The sequence below is a fragment of the Patella vulgata genome, chromosome 5 (assembly GCF_932274485.2).
Source record: "Patella vulgata chromosome 5, xgPatVulg1.2, whole genome shotgun sequence".
Lineage (NCBI taxonomy): Eukaryota > Metazoa > Mollusca > Gastropoda > Patellidae > Patella > Patella vulgata.
The window spans coordinates 3,852,174-3,877,627 of record NC_065883.2 but is presented as its reverse complement, the minus strand read 5'-3'; the positions used below and the strand labels follow the sequence as shown (position 1 = coordinate 3,877,627).

General features: G+C 37.8%; 1 protein-coding gene and 2 long non-coding RNA genes across 3 annotated transcripts; 2 read left to right on the top strand and 1 right to left on the bottom strand.

Annotated features, from left to right (window-relative positions):
- The first annotated feature begins 399 nt into the window (after nucleotides 1-399).
- Nucleotides 400-12,813, top strand: LOC126822606 (ubiquitin thioesterase OTUB1). Its single transcript, XM_050551580.2, has 8 exons — nucleotides 400-450; nucleotides 3,351-3,403; nucleotides 6,150-6,245; nucleotides 6,897-7,015; nucleotides 7,403-7,487; nucleotides 8,813-8,916; nucleotides 9,792-9,882; nucleotides 12,035-12,813. Exons 1-8 carry the CDS (start codon nucleotides 420-422, stop codon nucleotides 12,230-12,232), a joined length of 777 nt encoding a protein of 258 aa, XP_050407537.1. The 5' UTR covers nucleotides 400-419; the 3' UTR covers nucleotides 12,233-12,813.
- Nucleotides 12,814-15,626: 2,813 nt separating this feature from the next.
- On the top strand, nucleotides 15,627-18,321 carry LOC130012858 (uncharacterized). Its single transcript, XR_008788114.1, has 2 exons — nucleotides 15,627-16,134; nucleotides 16,226-18,321. It is a non-coding gene; the product is annotated as an uncharacterized LOC130012858 (long non-coding RNA).
- Nucleotides 18,322-20,052: 1,731 nt separating this feature from the next.
- On the bottom strand, nucleotides 20,053-24,352 carry LOC126822608 (uncharacterized). Its single transcript, XR_007680897.2, has 3 exons — nucleotides 24,225-24,352; nucleotides 21,253-21,318; nucleotides 20,053-20,663 (listed from the first exon to the last, which is right to left on the bottom strand). It is a non-coding gene; the product is annotated as an uncharacterized LOC126822608 (long non-coding RNA).
- Between the last annotated feature and the right edge of the window lie 1,102 nt (nucleotides 24,353-25,454).

Here is a 25,454-nt window from a genome sequence, read left to right as displayed (position 1 = left end):
TAAGATTTTGAGAAACAGGGCACTGGAATCTAATCTAGGAACAGTACTAACGATACAATGAGATGTACGGGCTCCAAAACAAAATATAAAAATGTAGGGTACAAAAACAATCCCCGCAAAAAAAGTAGAAAATATTTCTGCATCAATCTATTCCGATTTTGGATCTTACAAACGCCATCACTAAAGTCAATGAAAGTGATTTATGTATCATTCTGCAAAAATAAAATAGAAATACTATAATATCATAAAATTAAAAAGATGATTTGATTAACACTTACTCATTTTATCCCCAAAATACGCTTAAAAGCGATTTTGCGGCCGAATGGTGGGTGAGCGATACTAAAAATAGATCGAACAAAGCTGTGACGTCACAGTCGGGAATCCCCGTAGAAGATTACGCATGCTTAGGGATTTCTACGATGGCGGAGGGAGCTCTAAACTACGATCCAAGTAATTGTTTTTTTTTACTGGTTGTATCCTAAGTTTTCTTGTAATTTTCAATATTATTTCAAGGAAGGGACTCAGAGTGCATTCATAGAAGTGCAAAGCAGAAAAATATTGTGGTGAAATTTCGACAATATTTGTAAAATTTGCAGTGGAAACGAGTGCAATGGAAATGATATAATTTTGTAAATTTATCGGTTCTTTCTAGAATTTTTGCTTCTAGTATCATTTATGAACCTAAAAATTAAAGTTGACTGCGTTTAGTTTAAGATATATAGAGCATAACGAGAGATATTATTGACCTATTTTCAATCATTAGACCGTTTAAATTTAATAGAGAAAACTTTTTGTCGGTGCAGCAGCCAGAAACTTTCGATTTCTTGATAGAATGCAGTGGGTTAATTCAAGTCCTGGGTTAAGGTGGTGTAGTGTCTAACACCAGTTAGATCAGTGTAGAACTGGTGTAACGCTGTGCTAATTCAACCTCAGACCCACTCTGTATTTGAAATCAATCCGAGTTAAAGTAGCTAAGTCTCTAACTCAATATCATCCAAAATCTTCAACATTGAAAACACGATTTATTTGTCAAATTAAATCAACATTCATGTTGTGATCTTACCGGAAAAAGATGGGCTTTTCATATCCAATATTTAAGACAAAATAAACATTTTACCATTGGTACACGAATCGTGTACCAAAATGCGCTTCAGTCCCAGTTGTATCAAGAGACTCGAGGGACGAGGCTAGACACATTGCACCAAATCAAACGGCGTATGTAGACTGGAATAACCAGACGCTAGAAATTTGCACTCGCTTGAGACTGCTGGCTTATTTCGCCGAACATAACTGATTTGAAATTGGAGTAAAAACGGAAACCATTGAATGTAAATCAGTTTATATACATTCATACTACAGTATTATATGTGTTGCGACCTACTCTTGTCAATTTCTAGGTCCCAAATGTTAGCGATTTAGCTCCTTTAAGGTCTGCGGCTAAGTCTCTAATTCAATATCATCCAAAACCTTTGACAATGAAAACACGAATTATTTCTCAATTTTAATCAACATTGGTTTTGTGATCTTACCGGGAAATGACGGGCTTCTGATATCCAATATTTAAAAGCGCAATTTGTAACTCGAAGAACGAGGTTAGACATATTCCACAAGTCATGTCAAACGGTGACCCCATATTCTTATCTGGAGAGCATGCGCAATAAATACTATTGGTGTAGACTGGACAGTTTAAAATTAGAGTAGAAACGGAAACGATTGAATCTAAATCAGTTTATTTACATTCCTATTATGTTATTATATGCGTTGCGACCCATTTGTGTCAATTTTTAGGTCCCAAATATTAGCGATTTAGCTCATTTAAATATGGATATATTTACACAACAGAAACACTAGTGTCGTATCTGTGTTACCCAAACACTAATTTATACCTGAGCCTCTCAGTTTGTCTATATGTTCAATATCAATTTCCCGATTTAAGAAACAAATTTACATGAAATTTGTGCAATATTACTTCTATAGTGTGATATAAGATATTATCTTGTTAAAAATATCCGTAACGGTTAAAAAAAATTCCAGTTCAAGTCATTTATTACAACACTGGTTTGAAACAGCAGAAGGCAAGAAGGGAATTTCTCTTAAAGATACATTCCCGGGTACAAACTTGGTGATTTGATGATATATTTGGACTATAAACATATTCAAACTAATAATTTGATCATAATTTTGCTTCAAATCCTGGGGTGTTGGATGGCTGAATGGCTAGCATGAGCGCGCTGCGCACTGTATCATTAGGCCTGTCATTGAGTTAACTGGCGTGGTTTCGAATCACCGGTTGTACGTGACAAGGAGTAGGGTCACCTGTCCAACCAACCTCGTGGGTTTTCTCCAGTTTCCTCCCACTGTTAAAGACCCCTATGCGCAAGCAAATTATTGAAATAAAATTAAACCATATGTTAGTCCCGAGTTGACCTAGTTTGTGTTTAGTGGAGTTGAACCCCATTTCTCTCTCTCTCTCACTTCAGATCCTTCTAAAAACATTGCAATTGTCAGGGAATACCAGGCTATAAAAATTCGATCAAAAGAGGTCGTCTTTGTGTCACGTGGCACAACGGGTGCGATGTTGGAGGAGAATTCATTGCATACAAAGGACGATGTTGTCTTTATCGCTGACTATTTATTACAAATATCAAAGCCTAATTAAATTCTCGGATTATCCACTGCCCGCGTCTTTTTCCGTGATTTTTATCTCAGAAAATGTTGTTTGTCTAACTCTTCATAAAGTTTACCAACATGTACATGAGGCGCTCAATCTCCGCGTGCAACCTTTGACATCACGCGCGCAGACACTCCTAATCGTTGGGCTGTCGATTAGGGAAACCCGTACATTTTTGTCCTGTATTCGCTCCATGAGTGTTTTTCAGGGAATCCAGTATTTTTCTAGTAAGATTGGATATTTCTACTTTCCATATATACCAAAATTACCATACTTTTATTGGAAATAACCACCCGATAAATACTTTTCTGGGAACGTAGCTTTAAGGCTTTTAGATTTAGTTTTATGGCTTAAAATTAAAAATTGAACTATATGTTAGTCTCGAAATAACCTAGTTTGTGTTGAGAGGACATTAAACTCTCTCTCTCTTTCTCTGCATCATTGGTCTAGAATGGAGGGAGAAGAGGGTTGAATTAACATTTTCTGTCAGGTTTTAGTAAATATTCTGAACTTCTACTCTCTAAAATGCTTTTGTGCACATGTCAAATGTACACGGAATATCTCAATATTTCGGCCCATTCATCAACTATAAAATAGATCACTCTTGATGAAGAACTGTGGACATATTATAGCAGCCATTACAATAAAAAAGATCACTCGGTATTTTTATATATTTCAGGTAAAAATTACGATGATCAGACCTGTGCTCAGCAGAGAGATATTGAAAAAGCGGTGAGTCAACCTAAATATCTATGATTTTATACAACTGTAATGTTAAGGAGACCATTCATTAGTGGTGGCACAATAGTTGAATCAAAGTATCGCGTTTTATCTTCTTATGATTCGCGTAACTCTGCATCGATTTTTCACAATTAATTTTTTTTTTATGTTTTTTTTTGTCGGTTCAGTAAGTAACCTGTCACGCTTAATTATTCATGTCACACATTATCCATACATGTAGGTACACAAACACTCTTAAATTGATTTGATCCAGATCAATATAACACAGTTTTATTTCTACGACATCAGCGTGACTAAAAATATAAATTATTCATTTAACCTGTTGTTTTCTTGGTAAATAGTGACTTAGTTATGAATCGTTTTTACATTTTTATGATTTGTGCATTAATCGTACATTTTGTAAGTTGTATGTCTCTCTCTGTATTATAATTTTATCCTGTTTACATTATTCCCATTGTTCATCCTTCTCCTTTTATTTTTGAGCTATCAGAATCTGATTAGAACACAGATCCTATTTCGTTTTTATAGGGGGGTCGGATGGTTAGCACGTGCGCGTTGTATCGTAAGGCCTGTCATTGAGTCAACTGGCGTGGTTTCGAATCCCCGGTTGTACGTGACAAGAAGTAGGGTCACCTGTCCAACCTCGTGGGTTTTCGTCGGGTCCTCCGGTTTCCTCCCCCTGCTAAAGACCCCTACGGCAATCGAATCACTGAAATAGAATTAAACCATATGTTAGTCTCGAAATGGGGGATCACGTGGCTAAGTGGGTAAGACGCTGGCTCGCTAGCCTGGAGGTCGGGTGTTCGATCCCTGCATTGGCCGAGAAAGTTCATCCAGATTTTCCGGCGTGGTTTCCCCTTGTCAGTGATGCAGGACGGCGGGCCTGACAAGGACAGCTGTCTAGTCCTAAGGATGAAACGAAAAACCAAGTTCCCGTGTATATATTGGAATGCACGTAAAAGATCCCCTGGCAGTTGGAATTCGATATAAGAGTAGGCGATAGTGCCGCTGCCCGGGCAAAATTTCCCTCATAGCACACTGTATGGCGTATGTCCGTCTTCATTAGCCCAGCGGCAATACTATATACTTGAAAACACCGGAAAACAACCGGAAAACACCATTTTATACTGAATACTGGAAACCGGAGGACCAAGAGAAAACCCACGAGGTTGGACAGACAACCCTACTTCTTGTTGCACAAATTATGCTGCACTGTGTAAGAACTTGCATCCTTTGATCTGAAGATTATAGATGGAAAAGTATCATTTTCACTATTTCAAAGTAAACCTGCATTTTCGTATATCATTCCGTAATTTGTGATGTTTGTAAAACGAACATCGTAATGACCTTGACCTTCCTTCATCGGCGCTTACTTGGTCCAAAACCGCACACAGAGGACCAGGCTCCGGGTTACCTATTTAGGGTGTTTTCCGGTATTTAGGATGTTTTCCAGTATTTAGTGTTTTTCCGTGTTTTCCGGTATTCAGTATAAAATGGTGTTTTCCGGTTGTTTTCCGGTGTTTTCGGGTTGTTTTCTGGTGTTTTCCGGTATATAGTATGGCCCTTAGCCCAGTATAGGAGCAGAACAGTAGGATGTTAAACCCCACTTCATTTCATTTCATTTCAGTCCCGAAATGACCTAGTTTGTGTTGAGTGGACGTTAAACCCTCCCTCTCTCTCTCTCGTTTTTATAGTTCAAAATTTCGTTTTACTTGGCTTTACTACACTAGGATCTGGAAGAGTTGTTAAAATTGACGTGTTCTGAATGGTGTGAGGTATTAGCCAATGACATGGTCTGTTAAGGCAAGCTTTAGACGTGTTTTGCACGGAACTGTGGGTAATCCACTAGTAACATCAATGCTGATTGGTTAATCAAATGTGTGACGTCATAGGGTCAAAATCCGGTTGTATGACCCCTGACGCGACCTATCGCTACAACTGGTCAGATCTTCATGTAGTGTAGGCCATCGAAAGTATAAAAAAACGAAACGAAATATAGATCTGTATTTTAATCTGATTGGAGCTATCATCTATTGCTCATGAAGGTCAAGATGGTAGAAAGACGTCTGCAGCCTAATCCTTTACCCTTCTCAAATAAAGTTATTACTATTATTAATCGTGATATGAATCGTATCGTAGCACCTAAATCGCAATACTTATCGTATCGTGACTGCCGTGGCAATACACAGCACTACCATTCATATCTCATATTTGAGATCCTGACTGATAATCAATCCTTTTCATCTTGTACAAGTAAATGTCTAGCTACTCTGGTTACTCAAATTCAAATTACCCGTAAAAATCCATTATATATGCCACCTTTTCCTTGAGTTGCTTCCGTTATTAAATTTATACTTTGTTTTGTTCTTTCAATTCCCTGATTGTTCGTGACAAGGAGTATAGTTGTCTCTCCAACCTCGTGGGTTTTCTCTGGTTTCCTCCCACTGCTAAAGACCATGTGTTAGTCCCAAAATGACCTGGTTTGTGTCCAGTGGACATTTAACCCCATCTCTCTCTGTCTCTCTCTCTCTTTTGAGTGAAGCCAGTATCACTACAGGCTGGGTGGGGACTGTACAGTGCAATGATTGTTTACAACTGGCCCCTGGAGTCATTCACTTGATCAGATATGTGTGTTTGTTGTTTTTAGTATCTGTATATTGTGTCCTGTCCAGGGGTTTGTCTTGTGTAATTGTTTGTGTGTGGTGCAGTCCCCCTGAACATACTATTTTTATTGTAGATAGCAGATGAACAGCCATTAGTCAGTGATATTTTATCCTTTGATGAACTGAAAACAGAATATCAAGATGATGAAATATTTAAACTTAAAATAGATGTAAGTATTTTATATTTATCTATTGTATCTTATCCTACCACCTCAGATCACTTGCTCACGCACTAGGTGACCAGTATGTTGTTTGAGATTGTTCCTCAGCCCGGATTCAGTCAGTGGTACATAATGGAAGGCAATGAAATGAAATGGGGTTTAACCTCCTACTGTTCTGCTCCTATACTGGGCTAATGAACACGGGCATACGCCATACAGTGTGCTGTGAGGGAAATTTTGCCCGGACGGAGGCATTACAATCTACTCTTATTTTGAATTACAACTTTTGTCCTATGTGAATGACTAGACACTGTTCTTTGCCTGACCCTCCGTCCATCACCGCTGACATGGGGACCCTCCTGTAAACTCCTTAATAACTTTCTTGGCTAACTCCACATTCAATCATCAGTGAGCTTTGAGCAGCGGATCGTATTCAAATCCAGTGAAAATCAAGCGCATAAGATGGCATCAAGAGTTGATTATGGTCTTGTTTTGTTAATAAATGTCTAATTAATAGTTGATATAACATTTCCGGCCAAAAGAAAGAGCTACAATAGGCAGATTTAGTTCTTGCATAATGTATGTTTAATGGCAAAACAATAAAATAATCAACCGTGAGTAAGCAAGTGGTAGTTAACAACATATTTTCTTCTCTTTCAGGATTTAAAAGGAAGATATAAATATATGAGGAAAACGCGAGGTGATGGGAATTGTTTCTTCCGAGCGTTTGGTTTTGCCTATCTAGAACAACTTTTAAATAACAACGCAGATTTTCCCAGGTTAATTTTTAATTCATTATACATAATGATTTTAGTTATAATTGACAAGACGTCCGACACTACCTGAAGTTGTATCTTTCACAATTTCAGGATAACTGTTTCTTTTTCATAGTAGGGTGGTACTTGTTAATTTGTCCTGTTCTATTTTTATTTTTATGAATGGTTTATTTTTTAATGTTATATTTTTTATGAATGAGTTATTTTTTTATGAATGGGTTATTTTTTTATGAATGGGTTTTTTTTTTATGAATGGGTAATTTTTTTGAATCTTATATTTTTTAATGTTATATTTTTTATGAATAGTTTATATGTTTTTTGATGAATGTTATGTTTTTTTATGAATGGTTTATTTTTATGAATCTTATATTTTTTTTTTGTACTGGCCAGATTTAAAGAAATTGCCAGTAAGAGTAAAGATGAATTAGTAGCACTTGGTTTCCCACAATTTACAATTGAAGATTTTCATGAAACAGTAAGTATACATTTCTGTAGTTTAAGATATTGTAATTTATATTTCTGTACAGTAAACCTCGCATAAGCCGGATTCGTATAAGTCCGATCTTCGCTCAACTCAGATAAAATCGCTTGGACCTTTTGATCATTCACGTTTTTCTTATTAAATTTCTGCGCGTCAGTTGGATTTCCTAAGTCGGATCATTACTCAACTCGGATCAAAATGTTCGGTCCATTTGATCTAATTCCTTCGCCTAAGTCGGATCGGCAGTATGTTCAGAATTTCACTGTCAGTTAGGTATTATATGCACAGAGCCCCAAAATACTTTCCTCTTTACCATTTTGACTCAAATCAGCCTATTTGACGCGACATAATAATAGAATTTTCCTGGAAAATTCAAAACTCGCTGTCTGCTGTACGAGACACTTTCCGGGAAAATTTAGGACATTTTCAAAGATGGCGACATAACAGAAGTTATCTACTCGCACCAAAACGGAAGTTATCAACTCGCACATACGAACAAAAGCTTGAAATATGCCTTTGAATCAATTATTATCTGGTTCTTGCAGTTATTTCTAATCGAGCTAACTCAGATCTTTGCTTAACTAGGATAAAATTGTTCAGTCCGCTTAGATCAGACTTATGCCAAGTTTACTGTAGTTGATGAAATAGTAATTTATATTTCTGTAGTTGATAATATTGTAATTTACATTTCTATAGTTGTTGATCTTCTAATTCATATAGTTTATAATATTGTAATTTATATTCCTATAGTTTATGATATTGTCATTTATATTTCTATGGTTTATGATATTGTAATTTACTTACAGTTTATTGTATTGTAAGTTATATTTCTATGGGTTATATTGTTGTAATTTATATTCATGTAGTTTTTGATATTGTAATTTATATTTCTATGGTTTATGATATTGTAATTTACTTACAGTTTATTGTATTGTAAGTTATATTTCTATGGGTTATATTGTTGTAATTTATATTCATGTAGTTTTTGATATTGTAATTTATATTACATGATATTATAATGATCATCATCAATGGGGCCTTGAAGTAGATCTACGACCATTTGGTCTATCAGTTCTTTTATCTTATAGATTCATAGCAATGATTAAAGTCCTGTAGTGTTATATGATCTGTAGTTATTGTAATTTATATTTCTTTTAGTTGTAATTGTATTGTAATTTATATTTCTGCAGTTGCAAATTGTATTGTAATTTATATTTGTATAATTGTAATTATATTGTTATTTATATTTATGTACTTGTAATTGTATTGTAATTTATATTTATATAGTTGTAATTGTATTGTAATTTATATTTTTATAGTTTATGGAAGTAATTGAGAAAGTAGAGAAGAAATGTACAAATGAAGAATTTTATCAGTTATATACAGATCAGGGAATTTCAGATTATTTTGTGGTTTATCTCAGGTAACTACCTCACCTTTTCGGGGTTTCGGGGGGGGGGGTCCTCCCGCTGCTAAAAAACCCAACACACAAGAGAATTACTGAAATAAAATTGAAAATGTGTTAATCCCAAAATGACCTGGTTTTTATCGAGTAGACGTCAAACTTCACTTGAAGACTTTTCTGTCTCTTTTGTTGCTTCGACACCTGGAAGGGAAGCAATTCGTGAAACTATGTGTTCCATCCTTGAAGGATATGTTCTCCTTCACATAAACTTGCTAGCCTGGAGGTCGCGGGTTCATCGGAATTTCCTGGCGTGGTTTCTCCTTGTCAGTGATGCAGGACAATAGTGCCTGACAAGGACAGTTGTCTAGTCGTTTGGAGGTTCCATGTGCACATAATACATCCCCAGGCAGTTGGAATTCGATATAAGAGTAGGCCGTAGTGCCGATCTCCGGACAAAATTTCCCTCGTAGCACATTGTATGGAGTATGCCCGTCTTCATTAGCCTCGTCGGAGCAGAATAATAGGATGTTAAAACCTATGTCATTTCCTTCACATATACACTGTCATCATAAATTCTGTCATTGTGTCAACTGGCATGGTTTCGATTTCTCGGCTGTACGTGACAAGGAGTAGGGTCGCCTGTCCAACCTCGTGGGACGTCCGGTTTCCGCCCACTGCTAAAGACCCCTACGAGCACTTGAATTAATGTGTTAGTCCCGAAATGACCGAGTTTGTGTCGAGTGGACATCAAACCCCACGTCTCTCTCCCACTCCCTCTCCGTTGGTTTCACACATGAAAGGGAAGCAACTCTTTTTCCATCTAGGCTATATTATTGGACTATCTTTTTACGTATTATTGAAGAGTGAATGAATTTATTTGTTTTATTTACTAGGCTTATTGTATCAGGACATTTACAAAAAGAAGAAGATTTTTTCATTCATTTTGTCGAAGGTGGACGAACTGTAAAAGAATTTTGTAATCAGGTATAGAAGTTTTGTCTCGGCTTACTTTTAAATCCCCTTACATTGATGTAAAGAAGCAACGGGTTACCATGGTTACCATCGATCAAAAATTAGTATAAAAGTAGACCAACATGGACCCCATTAAATCCGAAATATAATGTGCCCAGCCCACCAATGCAAATATATGTGAACGAAAAAGCTATGAAAAGTCTCTGATTTGCATTAGGTTTGCAACTGACACAAATGAGTTGAATGTAAATGTGATCTGAATGTATATAGACTGATTTACATTCAATCTTTTCTGTTTTTACTCTAATTTCAAATCCGTTATGTTTGGTGAAATATGCAGAAGTCTCAGTCTCGAACGTCTGGTTATTCCAGTCTATTGCGCATGCTCTCCAGATAAAATATGGCGTCACCGTTTTGATTATGTCTAGCCTTGTTCTTTCTTGTCCTTTGTTACAAATGGCACTGAAACTCAATATTGTACACGATTCGTGTACCAATGGTAAAATGTTTATATTGTCTTAAATATTGGATATCAGAAGCCCATCTTTTCCCGGTAAGATCACAGCATCAATGTTGATTAAAATTGACAAATAATTCGTGTTTTCAATGTCGAAGATTTTGGATGATATTGAATTAGCTACTTTAAAGAATAGAATATTATGTTGACCATCACCATCGATCCTAAAGCCTAATCGGGAGGTTGGATGGCCGAATAATTAGCATGTGCGCGCTGTATCATAAGGTCTGTCATTGAATCAATTGGCGGGGTTTCGATTCCCACGGTTGTCGTGACAATGAGTAGGGTCGCCTGTCCAACCTTGTGAGTTTTCTCCAGGTCCCCTGGTTTCCTCCCACAGCTAAAGACCCTTACGCACAAGCGAATTATTGAAATAAAATTAAACCATGTGTTAGTCCCGAAATGACCTAGTTTGTGTCAAGTGGACGTTAAACCCCATTTCTCTCTCTCTCTCTCTCTCTCTCTCTCCTAAAGCCTAATCATTTTTTGGGGGTTGGTGGTTGTCAAGTGTTCTACGATTTTTAAGATGAACTATTTATCACCATTGCTGGTATGAAGATGCTGAAATATTATGTGCCCAGCCCACTCAAGCACACCACGTGGGAGCAAAATAAAGCTATGAAAAGTCTCTGATTTGCATTACACTTGCATTAGAGCACCTTTTTCCTGTGTAAACGCTTAGATGGAAGGAGGTCTAAGTATTATAGGCAGAGTTAGTCCCAAAGTGACCTATGTGTAGTTGTGATGAGTCTCATTGTCTGTCTGTCTGTCTGTTTGTCTGTCACACTTTTGAGACACAATAACTCTCCTCCTAATTGAGCTAGAATGTTCAAAATTGCTGTAGGTGTTTATTAGATTGACGCCTTGATGGAGTTCAAAGTTGAGCATTTTCTGCTTAGGATAAGCAGAAATAAGCAATTTGATTGGTTGATGCTTTGGGACATGATAACTTTAGTTCTAATTAAACATACATTATGCAAGAGCAAAATCGGCCTTGTAGGTCTTTCTTTAGGCCTGAAATGTTATAAAAACTATTAATTAGACATTAATTAACTTATCCAGACCATAATCAGCTCTCGATGTCAAGGCTTGCCTGCGATATTTGTTGGATTACAGTCCGATTTGCTGCAAAACTTTCCTTTGTGATTAACGATTAAATGGATAATCAAGACTATTAGTTTTGTCTTATCGACTTCAGTAATGATGATCGAGGCTAAGCGGAACATTCATCCGCTTAGTTCTCGGTTCATAGTAGATCAATTTGACTGAAATTTTTAGCAAGTTGCCTTTACATTATGTAGTTTTTAACTATTATAGTGAGAACTGCCAACTCTTTATCTAATCTCCCATAATGTATCTTTAAGTGAGAGTGATGAAACTTGGTGTATAGTTTCATTACATCAATACCTTGACTAAGTTCGATAATAGTTAGCGTGTACACGTTACGTCATAGGATCTGTCATTGAGTCAAGTGGTGTGGTTTCGATTCCCCGCTTGTACGTAATAAAAAGTAGGGTCCCCTGTTCAACCTCGTGGGTTTTCTCATGGTCTTCCAGTTTCCTCCCACTGCTAAAGACCCCAACGTGCACACAAATTATTGAAATAAAATTGAACCATATGTTAGTCCCATCTCTCTCTCTCTTTCAGGAAGTTGAGCCGATGCATAAAGAAAGTGATCACATCCATATTACCGCGCTGACGGCAGCACTGGGCGTTAATATTCGAGTGGAATATATGGATCGAGGAGATACGCCAAAATGTAACCAACATGATTTCCCGGATGGAAGCCGACCAACCGTTTATTTGTTATATCGTCCGAGTCATTACGACATCCTGTATCCGTGATGTATTGTTACTATGGTTACGTGGGTTATTTACACTTGTATATTTTTTTCACAGAATGAACGAGAAACTGGGGTCGAGATATTTAAGCCGTTAATTCGACCGTGTGTCAACTTGACTGTGCCTATTTTTAAAGTCAAGGGCTATAAAATGATATAATTCTAGGAAATAAATTTGTTATTTGTGGGGTTGAGTGGTCCTGTGATCCAACATAGAGGGTCGGTATACCAACACATATACTGTGATGGATGCAAGTCAGGGGTCCAATCCCAGGCTGTCAACTTTTCTGGGCATATATATTTTTAAAATTGTCAGTTATAAAATAATTTATTTGTTGGGTTTGTTGAATGGGTAGTTCTTAAGGCCTGTTATGTATGCAAATCATGGGTCCAGTCCCAGGCTTGCAGTGGCATAAATAGAGAATCTCCTACAATTCTTTTTTGATATCAAAAAATATCAGCACGTTTTTTTTTTTTACTTTATCCACGCGTGTTGATATTTTTTTATGTCAACAAGGCGAGTAGGAGATTTTATTTATTAACCAATACTTTCTTACATGCACGAATAAATAAATATAATTCTTTGCTATAGATTTCACTTTTACTGAACCCGATTACATTACAGGGTAGTGATACATCATTTTTTGACAGCAATTCAACCATTGCAAAGTCCTTTATATTGTCCCAGTGTTTCCATGAAAGTCAATTAAATAAAGATAGTTCCTTTTAATAAGAAAGAAGTTATTTTTAATAAAAAAAATGAACTGTTCTTTGAAAATAAAAAAAAAGTAGTTCCTTTTTGATTAACCAATCAAATTCATGTAAAGCGATATCCCTTAGATATCACTCAGTATATTATGAAATTTATCACACAAGCCATATCTACTGTAGAATGTGTTATTGGGTGATAAAACCCATTTATGGGACAATTTAAACATACATTATACAAGAGGTAAATCTGCCTATTGCAGGTCTTTCTTTAGGCCTGAAATGTTATCTAAATTATTAACTAGACATTTATTAACTTATCCAGACCATAATTAACTCTTGATGTCATCACTAGCCTGCGATATTTTCTGGATTCGAATCCTATCTGCTGCTCATTGATAATTAAATCAAAAAATGGATAATCAAGACTGTGTTTTTTATCGTACCGACTTTAGTAATGATAATCAAGGCTAGACCCAAAATTCAATCGCTAAAATATTGGTTCAGAATGGATCAATTTGACTGGAAGTTTCAGTAAATTCGTATTACATTATCTAGTTTTTAACTATTATAGTGAGAACTGCCAGCTCTTTATCTAATCTCCCATAATGTATCTTTAATGATTAGTGTTGAATTATATTGTGGTCACCAACCCGTCCGTCCGCCCAACCTTTCATAGAAATGAAATGGGGTTTAACGGCAGATTGTTCTACACGGCACTAAGACCTGCTCTTATATCAAATCAAACCACATTTCATTTCATTTCTTATATCAAATTCAGTCTGTCAAAGTTTCTTTTATGTGAACGTCAATGTGTACATTGGGCCTCGGTTGTTCGTATCATTCGAACGACTAATTTGTTATTTATCATTTGGGTGATTTTGAACAGTATACAGGTTAATTTTGTCTATTCTGGACCAGACTTTGTAACATATCATTGAAGATGCTACTACAATAAGGTGGAAAAGTGCCATTTCACACAATCTGCCAAAAATAGACAAGACACGGGGTCGCCTGTCCAACCTCATGGGTTATCTTTAGGTTCTCCGGTTTCCTCCCACTGGTAAAGACCCCTACGCGCAATCGAATTATTAAAATAAAATTGGACCATATGTTAGTCCCGAAATGAACTAGTTTGTGTTGAGTGGACGTTCAACCCCATTTCTCTCTCTCTCTCTCTCTCTCTCTGCCAAAAATAGTATTTTTACATATAGAGAATCTCCTACAAGTCTTTTTTGATATCAAAAAATATCAACACAAGTTGATAAAGTAAAAAAACAAAAAACAAGGCTCTCTCTAACAGGAATATCCTTCAGTATTGACATGAATATACAATATTAGGCATCGTCTTGAGACAATATAAACAAGCCTCTTTTTAATCGGATTATCGTACGTTTCATATTTTGATTTTGTTTCCTTAAAGAGACATTATGGTAAATTAGATAAAGAGGTGACAGTTCTCGCTATAATAGTTAAAAACCAGATAATGAAAAGGGAATATGTTGAAAATTTCAAATTACTTCACTCTAGCTGAGATATCACCGATACAGTTACAGTGTAGCCTCGATTGTCATTGCTACCATTGTTTTAATAATGAACAAAGTTTCGATTATCCATTAATGTTACGTTAAATCATCTACCACAAATCACATTTAATCCGATGGCAGTTGATTATGGTCTTTGGTAAGTTAATTAATTTCTAATTAATAATTTATATAACATTTCAGGCATAAATTCTTAAAGATACTTCCCCGCTCGCAAACTGTGCGATTTGATGATTTATTTGGACTAAAAACATATTCAAACTAATTAATCAATCAGAAATTTGCTTCAGATCCCTTCTCAAAACCTTGTATTCGTCGGGAGATACTGCAAGCTATACATAGACTATTGTTAGATGCCATGTCAGTCAGCTCAATTCATTGAGGCAAGGTCCATTTTTCAGAATGTATTTTCCGTTACTTACTGTCCCTTTATAATACATATTGAGGCCTATTAATTATTTTTTGTCAACTACCGTTTTCACCGTTTAACTTGAGTCTGAGAATGCTTTGTGAACTCGGGGCGTGCAGTAGGCCGATTTAGCTCTTGCATAATGCATGTTTAATTAATTGTTAAACAATCAATTTGGGTACAATTTTAGCATGGATTAAGGGTAAAATAAATTAGATATTGAAGGAATCTGGTTCTTTAAAGATACATTATGGGAGATTAGATAAAGAGCTGGCAGTTCTCACAATAATAGTTAAAAACTAGATACTGTAAAGGGAATTGGCTGAAAATTTCAGTCAAATTGCTCCACTCTGAACTAAGATTTTAACGATTGAATTTTCAGCCTAGCCTTGACCATCATTACTAAAGTCAGTAGGATAAAAAAACATAGTCTTGATTATGCATTTCGTGATTAAATTATGAATGGAATCCAATAAACATCGCAGGCTAGCAATGCCATCGAGAGTTGGTTATGGTCTGGATAACTTAATTAATGTCTAATTAATAATTTAGATAACATTTCAGGCCTAAAGAAAGATCTGCAATTGGGAGAGTTAGCTCTTGCATACTGTATGTTTAATTTAATATGAATTTTAAGTTTATTTGAAGGGGTTGGGGCTTGGAAAGGACAGATTATATATATACAATATTGGCTAAATTCATTTTTGGGGGGAGGTGTGTGTGTTTGGGGGGGGGGGGGGTCATTTTAAATTGTTTAATCTGTCCAATAATAAACCTAGAAAATATTACAAAGTTTTAAGGAAGTGATTTTATTTTCATATTCCTGAAGCAATGGATCGAGAAATCCCTCTCTTAGTTAGGTCTAATCAAACCAAACACTGCAGGGCTTATGTTTAATATTCTGTTATCTTGGTCCTTCTGATGGTCAGGGTTGTCCAGCTAACCTTCATCTGATGATCAGGGTTGTCCAGCTAACCTTCATCTGGTGGTCAGGGTTGTCCAGCTAACCTTGGTAAAGATTGGGCAACAATGGTTGAACAAAGGTCAACAACTCTTCTGTGGTATTTTCATTTTGAGTATAAAAATGTACCAAGTTTTAGCCCCATCTTGAAAATGTCATAAATTCTGAAACGGTCACACGTATTCAAATTTGACCTTTTCATGCATTCGGTCTTTATGACTTATGTAATTGCTGAAATTGTGGGCTAAATCTATTTGTTAAGGCCAGCTCATTGTTTTGTCCAGGTCGCTGAGATGTAAATATGGTTAGGGCATGAGATTGTTGGCGAGATTGTATGTTAGGGTTAGGGTAAGGCCAGCTCATTGTTTTGTCCAGGTCGCTGAGATGTAAATATGGTTAGGGCATGAGATTGTTGGCGAGATTGTATGTTAGGGTTAGGGTAAGCATTGGGGCTATGCCATGGGTTAGGGTTGGGATTACATCTCATGACCACTGACGAAACATTGAGCTGGATTATCATTTAGCACAAACCGAAATCTAGTCACAATGTCACTCGGCATACCTCAACCTCCGCAGACTCCAGTAACGTACAGCTTAGAGTGCCGGGATCTGCTGAGGTCTTCCGAGTGGTCACAATGCATGTAGTCATGGAGACGATCTATCATTAAAAACTGGTTTAAAAATGAATATTCATATGTATAAAACTTCCCTGATTAATTCTTGTGGACTCCTTTTTTATGGGCTTGGTTCAGCAGCAACATTTGTACCATAGTTCATTGTAAATCTGACTTGAAAAACTCGTTTTACTTGTGTTTACTACACCAGGATCTGGAAGAGTTGTTATATTACCGACGTTCTGGTTAAAGTTAGGGATTATCCAATGAAACAGTCTGTTACGGCGAGTTCTTGGCATGCGATGCTCGGAACTGTTGGTAAGGGTAAACCACTTGAACGCTGATTGATTAATCAATGTCTGACGTCATAAGGCCAAAAGTCGCTCATATGACCTCTAACGCGACCTTCCACTACAACTGGTCAGATCTTCATGTACTTAAGGCCATCGAAAGTATAAAAACGAAACGAAATATCGATCTGTATTTTAATCAGATTGTAGAAAATTGTGGGGGTTGGATGGCTGAATGGTTAGCGTGCGCGCGCTGTATCATAAAGTCTGTCATTGAGTCAACTGACGTGGTTTCGAATCCCTGGTTGTACGTGGCAAGGAGTAGGGTCGCCTGTCCAACCTCGTGGGTTTTCTCCGGGTCCTCCGGTTTCCTCCCACTGCTAAAGACCCCTACACGCAAGCGAATTATGTAAATAAAATTAACCCATATGTTGGTCCCGAAATGACCTAGTTTGTGTCGAGTGGACGTTAAACTCCATTTCTCTCTCTCTTGTAGAAAATTGATATGTTATATGGATTTAATTTTGTGTATAATTTCAAAAAAATTTTCAATCTTATTTCGTTGCGTATATCAATCTCGCACTCGGCGAACCTCAGCAGATTCCAGTACCCTACATCTATATGTAGGGTACCGCAATCTGCCGAGGTTTGTCGAGTGTCAATCTCGTACTATGCTCAATGAACTATTAGTTCCGTTTTTTTTACAATCTCTTCAGGCTTAAAGGTCACCGGAAAAGTTTCGTAACGTAATTATGTCCTTTCCATAACTATAACACAAACCCGAATGTCAGTATTCAACGTTAGAATTTCCGCCGTTCTCCGTTGGTAGTCGTACCTTTCCGTCAATAAACAATCCGTGACTTCATTTTAGTCCTCCTGCTCATAGCTATAAAGTAGTGATAGGTATCATATATAGGACAGGGTATGCTTATCATTTCCAGAACACCTTATATCATTTATTTGGCTATAAAGTAGTGATAGTATCATATATAGGACAGGGTATGCTTACTCTCTCTAGAACATCTGATATCACTTGTTTAGCTAAAAGTAATGTTGCTGATAGTGTATGATATGGGGTAAGCTTAGTGTTTCTGGAACACTTGATTCCACTTCTTAAGATATAATGCACAAGGGTAAGCTTACTATCTAGAACTCCTCCTATAATATGATCCGCACGAGGTTTTAAATATAATATTTCCCAGTGTAAGAGTTATCTGCCCACCCTCACACTGTCCCCTTTTCAACCTGACGTGTGGACAAATTATTCTCCTATTCCATCATTGGATGTGTTGATGAATTTATTGTCATTTCCTGAACTTCAAACAAACGCTCAGAGTTGTTCATAATGGCGTCCTTTCTAGGATGAACGCCTTAGGTGGGTCACGTGATTGGTAAACTCCTGGTTATACCATTGTTCGTTTCCGTGATAAATATCTTTGTTGCTTTACAACATCACGATATTTAAATGTTATCTGAAATATTCACATATTGGTATAAATGTATCGTATTATATTATTATTGTCAATGAAATTTAAATTTTACTTAAGTAAATAAAAATTATCTTCTATTTTATGTTTCTTTATTAAAACAACCGACGTTTATATAATGGGTGGGGCAACGGTGGTTCATTGAGTAGGGTGGTAGCTCTGTAAGGCAGTGGCTCAGTGAGTAGGGCGGTAGCTCAGTGAGTAGGGCGGTAGCTCAGTGAGTGAGGAGGTAGCTCAGTGAGTAAGACGGTGGCTCAGTGAGTAAGGTGGTGGCTCAGTGAGTAAGGAGGTAGCTCAGTGAGTAAGGCGGTGGTTCATTGAGTAGGGTGGCGGCTCAGTGAGTTAGACGGTGGCTCAGTGAGTAAGGAGGTAGCTCAGTGAGTAAGGAGGTGGCTCAGTGAGTAGGGCGGTGGATCAGTGAGTAAAACGGTGGCTCAGTGAGTAAGGCGGTGGCTCAGTAAGTAGGGCAGTAGCTCAGTGGGTAAGACAGTGGCTCTGTGAGTAGGGCAATAGCTCAGTGAGTAAGACGGTGACTCAGTAAGGAGGTAGCTCTGTAAGTAAGACGATGGCTCAGTGAGTAAGTAGGTAGCTCAGTGAGTAAGGAGGTGGCTCAGTGAGTAAGGAGGTAGCTAGCTCAGTGAGTAAGACGGTGGCTCAATGAGTAGGGCGGTGGCGCAGTTAGTAGGGCGGTGGCTCAGTGAGTAAGACGGTGGCTCAGTGAGTAAGACGGTGGCTCAGTGAGTAAGGCGGTTGCTCAGTGAGTAAGACGGTGGCTCAGGTAGGGACTCAGTAAGTAGGGTAGGGACTCAGTGAGTAACACACTTGCTCGTAAATCTGGAGATCCTCGGTTCAGCCAAGATAGTTCTTCTGGATATTCTGACGTGGTTCCGCGGTGGCTCAGTGAGTAGGGCGGTGACTCATTGAGTAAGGCGCTTACTCGCAAATCTGGATATTCCGACATAGTTCCCCTGTGGAACAGGGAGGTGGAACTAGCAAGGAACAGTGTCTAGACGATCGAATATAACGAAATGGTGGAATCCGATTACACATTGGTGTGCACGCAAATCAACACATGACATTTGGACTTGGAAAAAAGAGTAGGCCGTATGGTCGATGTCCGGGCAAAATTGGCTTTATAGCGCACTATCTAGTCGTTAGGATGGGACGAAAAACCAAGGTCACGTGTACACATTGGCGTGCACGTAAAAAATTCCTTGGCAGTTGGAATTCAATATAAGAGTAGGCTATAGTGCCGTTGTCCGTGCAAAATTTCCCACATAGCAGACTGTATGGCATATGCCCGTCTTCATAAAACCAGTTGGTACAAAAAGTAGGACGTTAAACCCCATTTAATTTCTCACCCTTTGTAGGGGTTAGCGCGCTCTCGTTTTATCATAAGGTTTGTCATTGAGTCAACTAGCTTGGTTTCGATTCCCCGGATGTACGTGACAAGGAGTAGGGTCGCCTGTCCGACCTCGTGGGTTTTCTCCGGGTCCTACGGTTTACTCCCACTGCTAAAGAACCCTACGCGAAAGCGAATTAATGAAATAAAATTGAACCATATGTTAGTCCCGAAATGACCTAGTTTGTGTCGTGGACGTTAAACCCTATTTTCTCTCTCGTCCTCCCGTTTCCTCCCACTGCTAAAGACCCCTACGCACAATCGAATCATTGAAATAAAATTAAACCATATGTTAGTCCGGAAATGACCTAGTTTGTGTTGAGTTGACATTAAACCCCATCTCTCTCTCTCTGTCTCTCATCCTTTTTACTTAGATCTACTCACTAAATAAATATAAAACAAGGATTAGTCCTTTTTTTGACAATTATTTTAATCAAATTTACAAAATAATCATCTCCACACATAACATCAATTAAATCCGTAAACATTATTTATAATTTTAAAAACAAACAAAAAAAATACTAGTAATATATCGGAATACATTCAAAAAGGTGAGGCGCCCCACCCCATCATTTCTTTTTAAAGTGCACTAAAGCTATACAAAGATCCTTTATGAGATGCACCGTATATAATTAATTCATAATATACAAATATAAAAAAATATATATCAACAGCAAATAAGTATAAATGTCAGTTGTATTTTAAAAGAAAAAAAAGTAAAAAAAAAAAAGAGATATTATTTGGCGAAAACAATGTATATGAAAAAAAAAATAGTCATGTGATATTTTTGTTGACATCACATGACGGCCGTATATGGTATGATTTGTGTTGTGTTGACGTCACGTTGTTAACATTCTCCGTCCCTGGCAGTACGACAGTTGTGGTACTTAGAGTCGAAAACCTGTCCTTGAGGGCAGCTAAATTCTTCTTTTACCATCCTGGGTAAGGCGCAGCGGTAGAACTTGTTGCAGTCGCTATGGGGGATGTACGTCATCGCCAACTCAAATCCAGTGCAACCCTCTGAAAAACAAGTTGCATGTAATAGCTATATCAAGATTCTGTAACTGCTGGGGATTGTTTCGCGAAATTTAAACTAAGATAAAATCCAAATTCTAGTAATTTGATTGGATAACATTAGATTGATTTTAGTGCTTAGCCAATCAAAATTGAAGTATCTACAAAAATTTGGATTTTATCTTTAGTTAAGATTTCGAGAAACAGGGCCCAGATCACTAAAACAACAATTAGAGATATATTATGGGAGATTAGATAAAGAGCTGACAGTTCTCATTATAATAGTTAAAAAAATAGATTATGTAATGGGAATTTGCTGAAAATTTCAGTCAAATTGATCCACTCTGAACCGAGAATTTAGCGATTTAATTTTAGGCCTAGCCTCGATCATCTTTACTAAAGTCGGTCCCGGAGAAAACCCACGGGGTTGAACAGGCGATCCTACTCCTTATCACGTACAACCTGGGAATCGAAACCCCGCCAGTTGGCTCAATGACAGACCTTATGATATAAAGCATACGTGCTAGAAGATTCGGCCTCCCCACAACCATTTCAAAATAAATGGTAAATATAATAAAATGGAATCCGAACTCACCCCCCTCAAACTGACCCTGTCCCTGTACCTGCTGCTGATCATAATACGCCTGACAAGATACCAAGGCTGCAATTAAAACAAAATCAATCAGCAAACAATAAAATTATTTAACGGAGTATGTCCAGAGAGGGAGTGGGCATATTCTCCTATCGAAAAAGGTATTGCGACAGTTTTGGCCGCAAGCAGAAATATTGTCTCAGAGCTTCTGTGGTTATAAAATTCTCGAAAAATGCGACTTGATGATCGGAATTCCTTTATTCTACGCGCACCCGGCAAACCTCGGCAGATTCCGTTCCTCTACATCTAGCTCTCTCCCTTTCCCTTTTTCCCCCTTTTGCATGGCGATTTTTGTTGACTTTTTGGTGTAGAATCGAAGAAAAAGGTTTGATAATACATTTTCTACCAGGTTTTGGTGAATATTCTAGATTTTGAGGCGGAAGGATACAAGAGTTGAGAGGTTGGTTAGGTTGAAATGTAGGGTCCAAAATTGCATGTTTTGTTGTCTCTACTTCCAGCTTGTGTATCTCAAGTTTTCCATGGTGAACCTCATACGTGCTTTTGGGCAAGAGGTTGCCACATGTTGCTCCATCTGTGGTAGAAAGCGTTCTACCCAACGAAAATTTGGGAAAAAGTTAGAGCCGGTCTAAGAGACGAGAATTAACATTAAAGTCAATGGGCAAATATTTAGTGATCTGTGGCCAGATGTAGGGTACTGGAATCTGCCGAGGTTTGCCGAGTGATTCTCTGCTGTAAAATTTATGTACTGATAATACGAGAAGGCGTCTATTTTAAATGCCATTTAAAGACATGTCTTCTATTCACTTAATTCATTAAATATTCGCTTATAACGTGTTAATAATTCTACGCTGATGAAATAAAAATTCTTTTTTACAGTTTTTCGACCGCGATCACTGGTGTTGATAACGTGTTATTCTCAGCACGACGTTTCGAAATGAAATGAAATGAAATGGGGTTTAACGTCCTACTGTTCTGCTCCGAACTGGGCTAATGAAGACGGGCATACGCCATACACTGTGCTATGAGGGACATTTTGCCCGGACAGTGGCACTACGGCCTACTCTTATCCAACTGTCAAGGGATCTTTTACGTACACGACAATGTGTTCACAGGACCATCGTTTACGGTCCTTGTCAGGCCCTCCGTCCTGCATCACTGACAAGGGGAAGCACGCCGGAAAATCTGGATGAACTTTCTCTGCCAATGCAAGGATCGAACACCCGACCTCCAGGCTAGCGAGCCAGCGTCTTACCCACTTAGCCATCATGATCCCCACGACGTTTCGACAAGTATCGTCTTATTGTTATCAAGTACAATGATATTTAGTAAACTTGAATAATCATTTACAGAGAGGTTAAAGCGGGATTTGGTAAGGTTAGATAAAGAGCTGACAGTTCTCCTATAATAGTTAAAGGGACAATAACACTCTTGCTGGCTTGAAAGCTCCAGAAAATAAATAATATCTCTATCTAAGTACTAGATGTTTAAGTGTCCTACCTGTTGTGTAAATTATCCATTACATCCTATTTTACTTGTCCAGAGGGTTCGAAAATATTTTTAAATCCAAGTCACATTTGAAAAGGTTTACGTTAGACGTTTCAAACCATTATGTTGAATTTTTCAAATTTTTTAGATAAGGTGTGTTAAGATCATATTTGCATCATCAATTAATTGAAATATTGTAAAATAGTACAATTTGTTGGCCAGAATAAAGATTGGGACATATTATTCAGTTATAACAAGAGTGGTATTGAGCCTTTAAAAACTAGATAATGAAAAGAGAATATTTTGAAAATTTTAGTCAAATTGCATCACTCTTAGCCAAGGTATCGGCGATTTAATCATAGCTTAGACGAGAGAGAGAGAGAGAGAGAGAGAGAGAGAAATGGGGTTTAACGTCCACTCGACACAAACTAGGTCATTTCGGGACTAACATATGGTTTAATTTTATTTCAACAATTCGCTTGCGCATAGGGGTCTTTTTAGCAGTGGGAGGAAACCGGAGGACCCGGAGAAAACCCACGAGGTTGGACAGGCGACCCTACTCCTTGTCACGTACAACCGGGGATTCGAAACCACGCCAGTCGACTCAATGACAGACTTTATGATAGGCCTACAGCGCGCACACGCTAACCATTCAGCCATCTAAACCCCCGCTTAGCCTCGATTGTCATTGATATTGTTGCTACCTTTAAACAAAGACTATCCAGTTTAACGGTAACCGCGCCAACAATAAAACTTATTTGAATCCATTAAATATCACAGGCATTCGATGGCATAGATAGTTGATTATGGTCTTGGTAATTGAATTAATGTAGCATTATGGTGGATTAGATAAAGAGCTAACGGTTCTCGCTATAATAGTTAAAAATAGATAATGTAAAGAGAATATGCTCCACTCTGAACCGAGATATTAGCGATTGAATTTTAGGCCTAGCCTCGATCATCATTACTAAAGTCGGTACGATAAAAAAACAAAGTCTCGGTTATCCATTTTGACGTTAAATCATTCATTACAAAATGTATTGAAATGCAGTGAATTTCACAGGCTAGCGATGCCATCGAGAGTTGATTAGGGCCTGGATAAGTTAATTAATGTCTAATTAACAATTTATATAATATTTCAGGCCTAAAGAAAGACCTGCAATAAGCAGATTTAATGACAAAACAATAAAATAATCAATCGTGAGTAAGCAAGTGGTAGTTTTAGCATCTTCTCTTTCAGGATTTAAAAGGAAGATACTAATAGTTTATATAACATTTAAGGCCTAAAGAAAGTCCTGCAACGGGAAGATTTAGCACTTACATAATGTTTAAATAACAGTAACAATAAAAGGTAACAAAAAGTTCCACAAAAAAAAACTTAACAAGACAATACGAACGAAAGTAAACTTTGTGAAAGAAACTTACCTGAGATAATACAAACGAAAGTAAACTTAGTAAAAGAAACTTACCTAAGTGAACGGCAATAAAACTTAGAATTAAGACGCCCTTCATCTCGACTGTCGCTAGTGTGTTTAAAGAGAGAGGCGACAACGGTGATTATATTTGTAACTTCTCCAACTTGAAAGTGTTTTACATAACTTCATACATTACTAGTTATTAACATTTAAATGTCATCTCCCGTCAGGGAAACAGATCACATTCTCTCATGGTTTCACGACTATCGCTTTATACCGTACTTTCTATAATTACAGTGGTGCGGGAGGGGGGTTGGGTGGTCGAATGGTTAGCGTGTGCACGTTGTATCATAAGGTCTGTCATTGAGTCAACTGGTGTGGTTTCGATTCCCCGGTTGTGCGTGACAAGGAGTAGGGTCGCCTGTCCATCCTCGAGGGTTTTCTCCGGGTCATCCGGTTTCCTCCCACTGCTAAAGACTCCTACCCGCAAGCGAATTATTAAAATAAAATAGAACCATAATATGTTAGTTCTGAAATGACCTAGTTTGTGTCGAGTGGACGTTAAACTCTCTCTCTCTCTCTCTCTCTCTGTCTCTCCCCTTCTCTTCTCTCTGGCAATGGACAACGTATAGTCGTTCGGATGGGACGAAAAAACGAGGTCCCGTGTACACATTGGCGTGCACGTAAAAGGTCCCTTGATAGTTGGAATTCGATATAGCCGTAGTGCTCCGACTGGGCTAATGAAGACGGGCATAGGCTATACAGTGTGGTATGAGCGAAATTTGTCCTGGCAGTGGCACTACGGTCCATTCTTATATCGAATTCTAACTGTCAAGGGTTCTTTTACGTGTTCACGGGACCTCGGTTTTTTCGTCTCATCCGTTTCCAGGCAGACTTTTCCCTCAAATCACACTGTATGGCGTATATGCCCATCTTCATTTCAATAGTCCAGTTGTTTTTTATGCTATCTAATTCAGGGGTTGGATGGCCGAATGGTTAGCACGCGCGCGCTGTATCATAAGGCCTGTCATTGAGTCAACTGGCGTGGTTTCGAATCCCCGGTTGTACGTGACAAGGCGTAGGGTCGCCTGTCCAACCTCGTGGGGTTTTTCCGGGTCATCCGGTTTCCTTCCACTGCTAAAGACTCCTACGCGCAAGCGAATTATTGAAATAAAATTGAACCATATGTTAATCCCGAAACGACCTAGTCTGTGTCGAGTGGACGTTAATTCCATATCACTCTCTCTCTCTCTCTCTCTCGCTATCTAATTCCCTTAATTCACA

Excerpts from the sequence above, each read along its gene's own strand:
- LOC126822606 (XM_050551580.2), top strand. The coding sequence starts at position 420 with ATGGCGGAGGGAGCTCTAAACTACGATCCAA. Across the intron at positions 451-3,350 it reads AGCTCTAAACTACGATCCAA|GTAAAAATTACGATGATCAG; the intron begins GTAATTGTTTTT and ends TATATATTTCAG. Across the intron at positions 9,883-12,034 it reads TAAAAGAATTTTGTAATCAG|GAAGTTGAGCCGATGCATAA; the intron begins GTATAGAAGTTT and ends TCTCTCTTTCAG.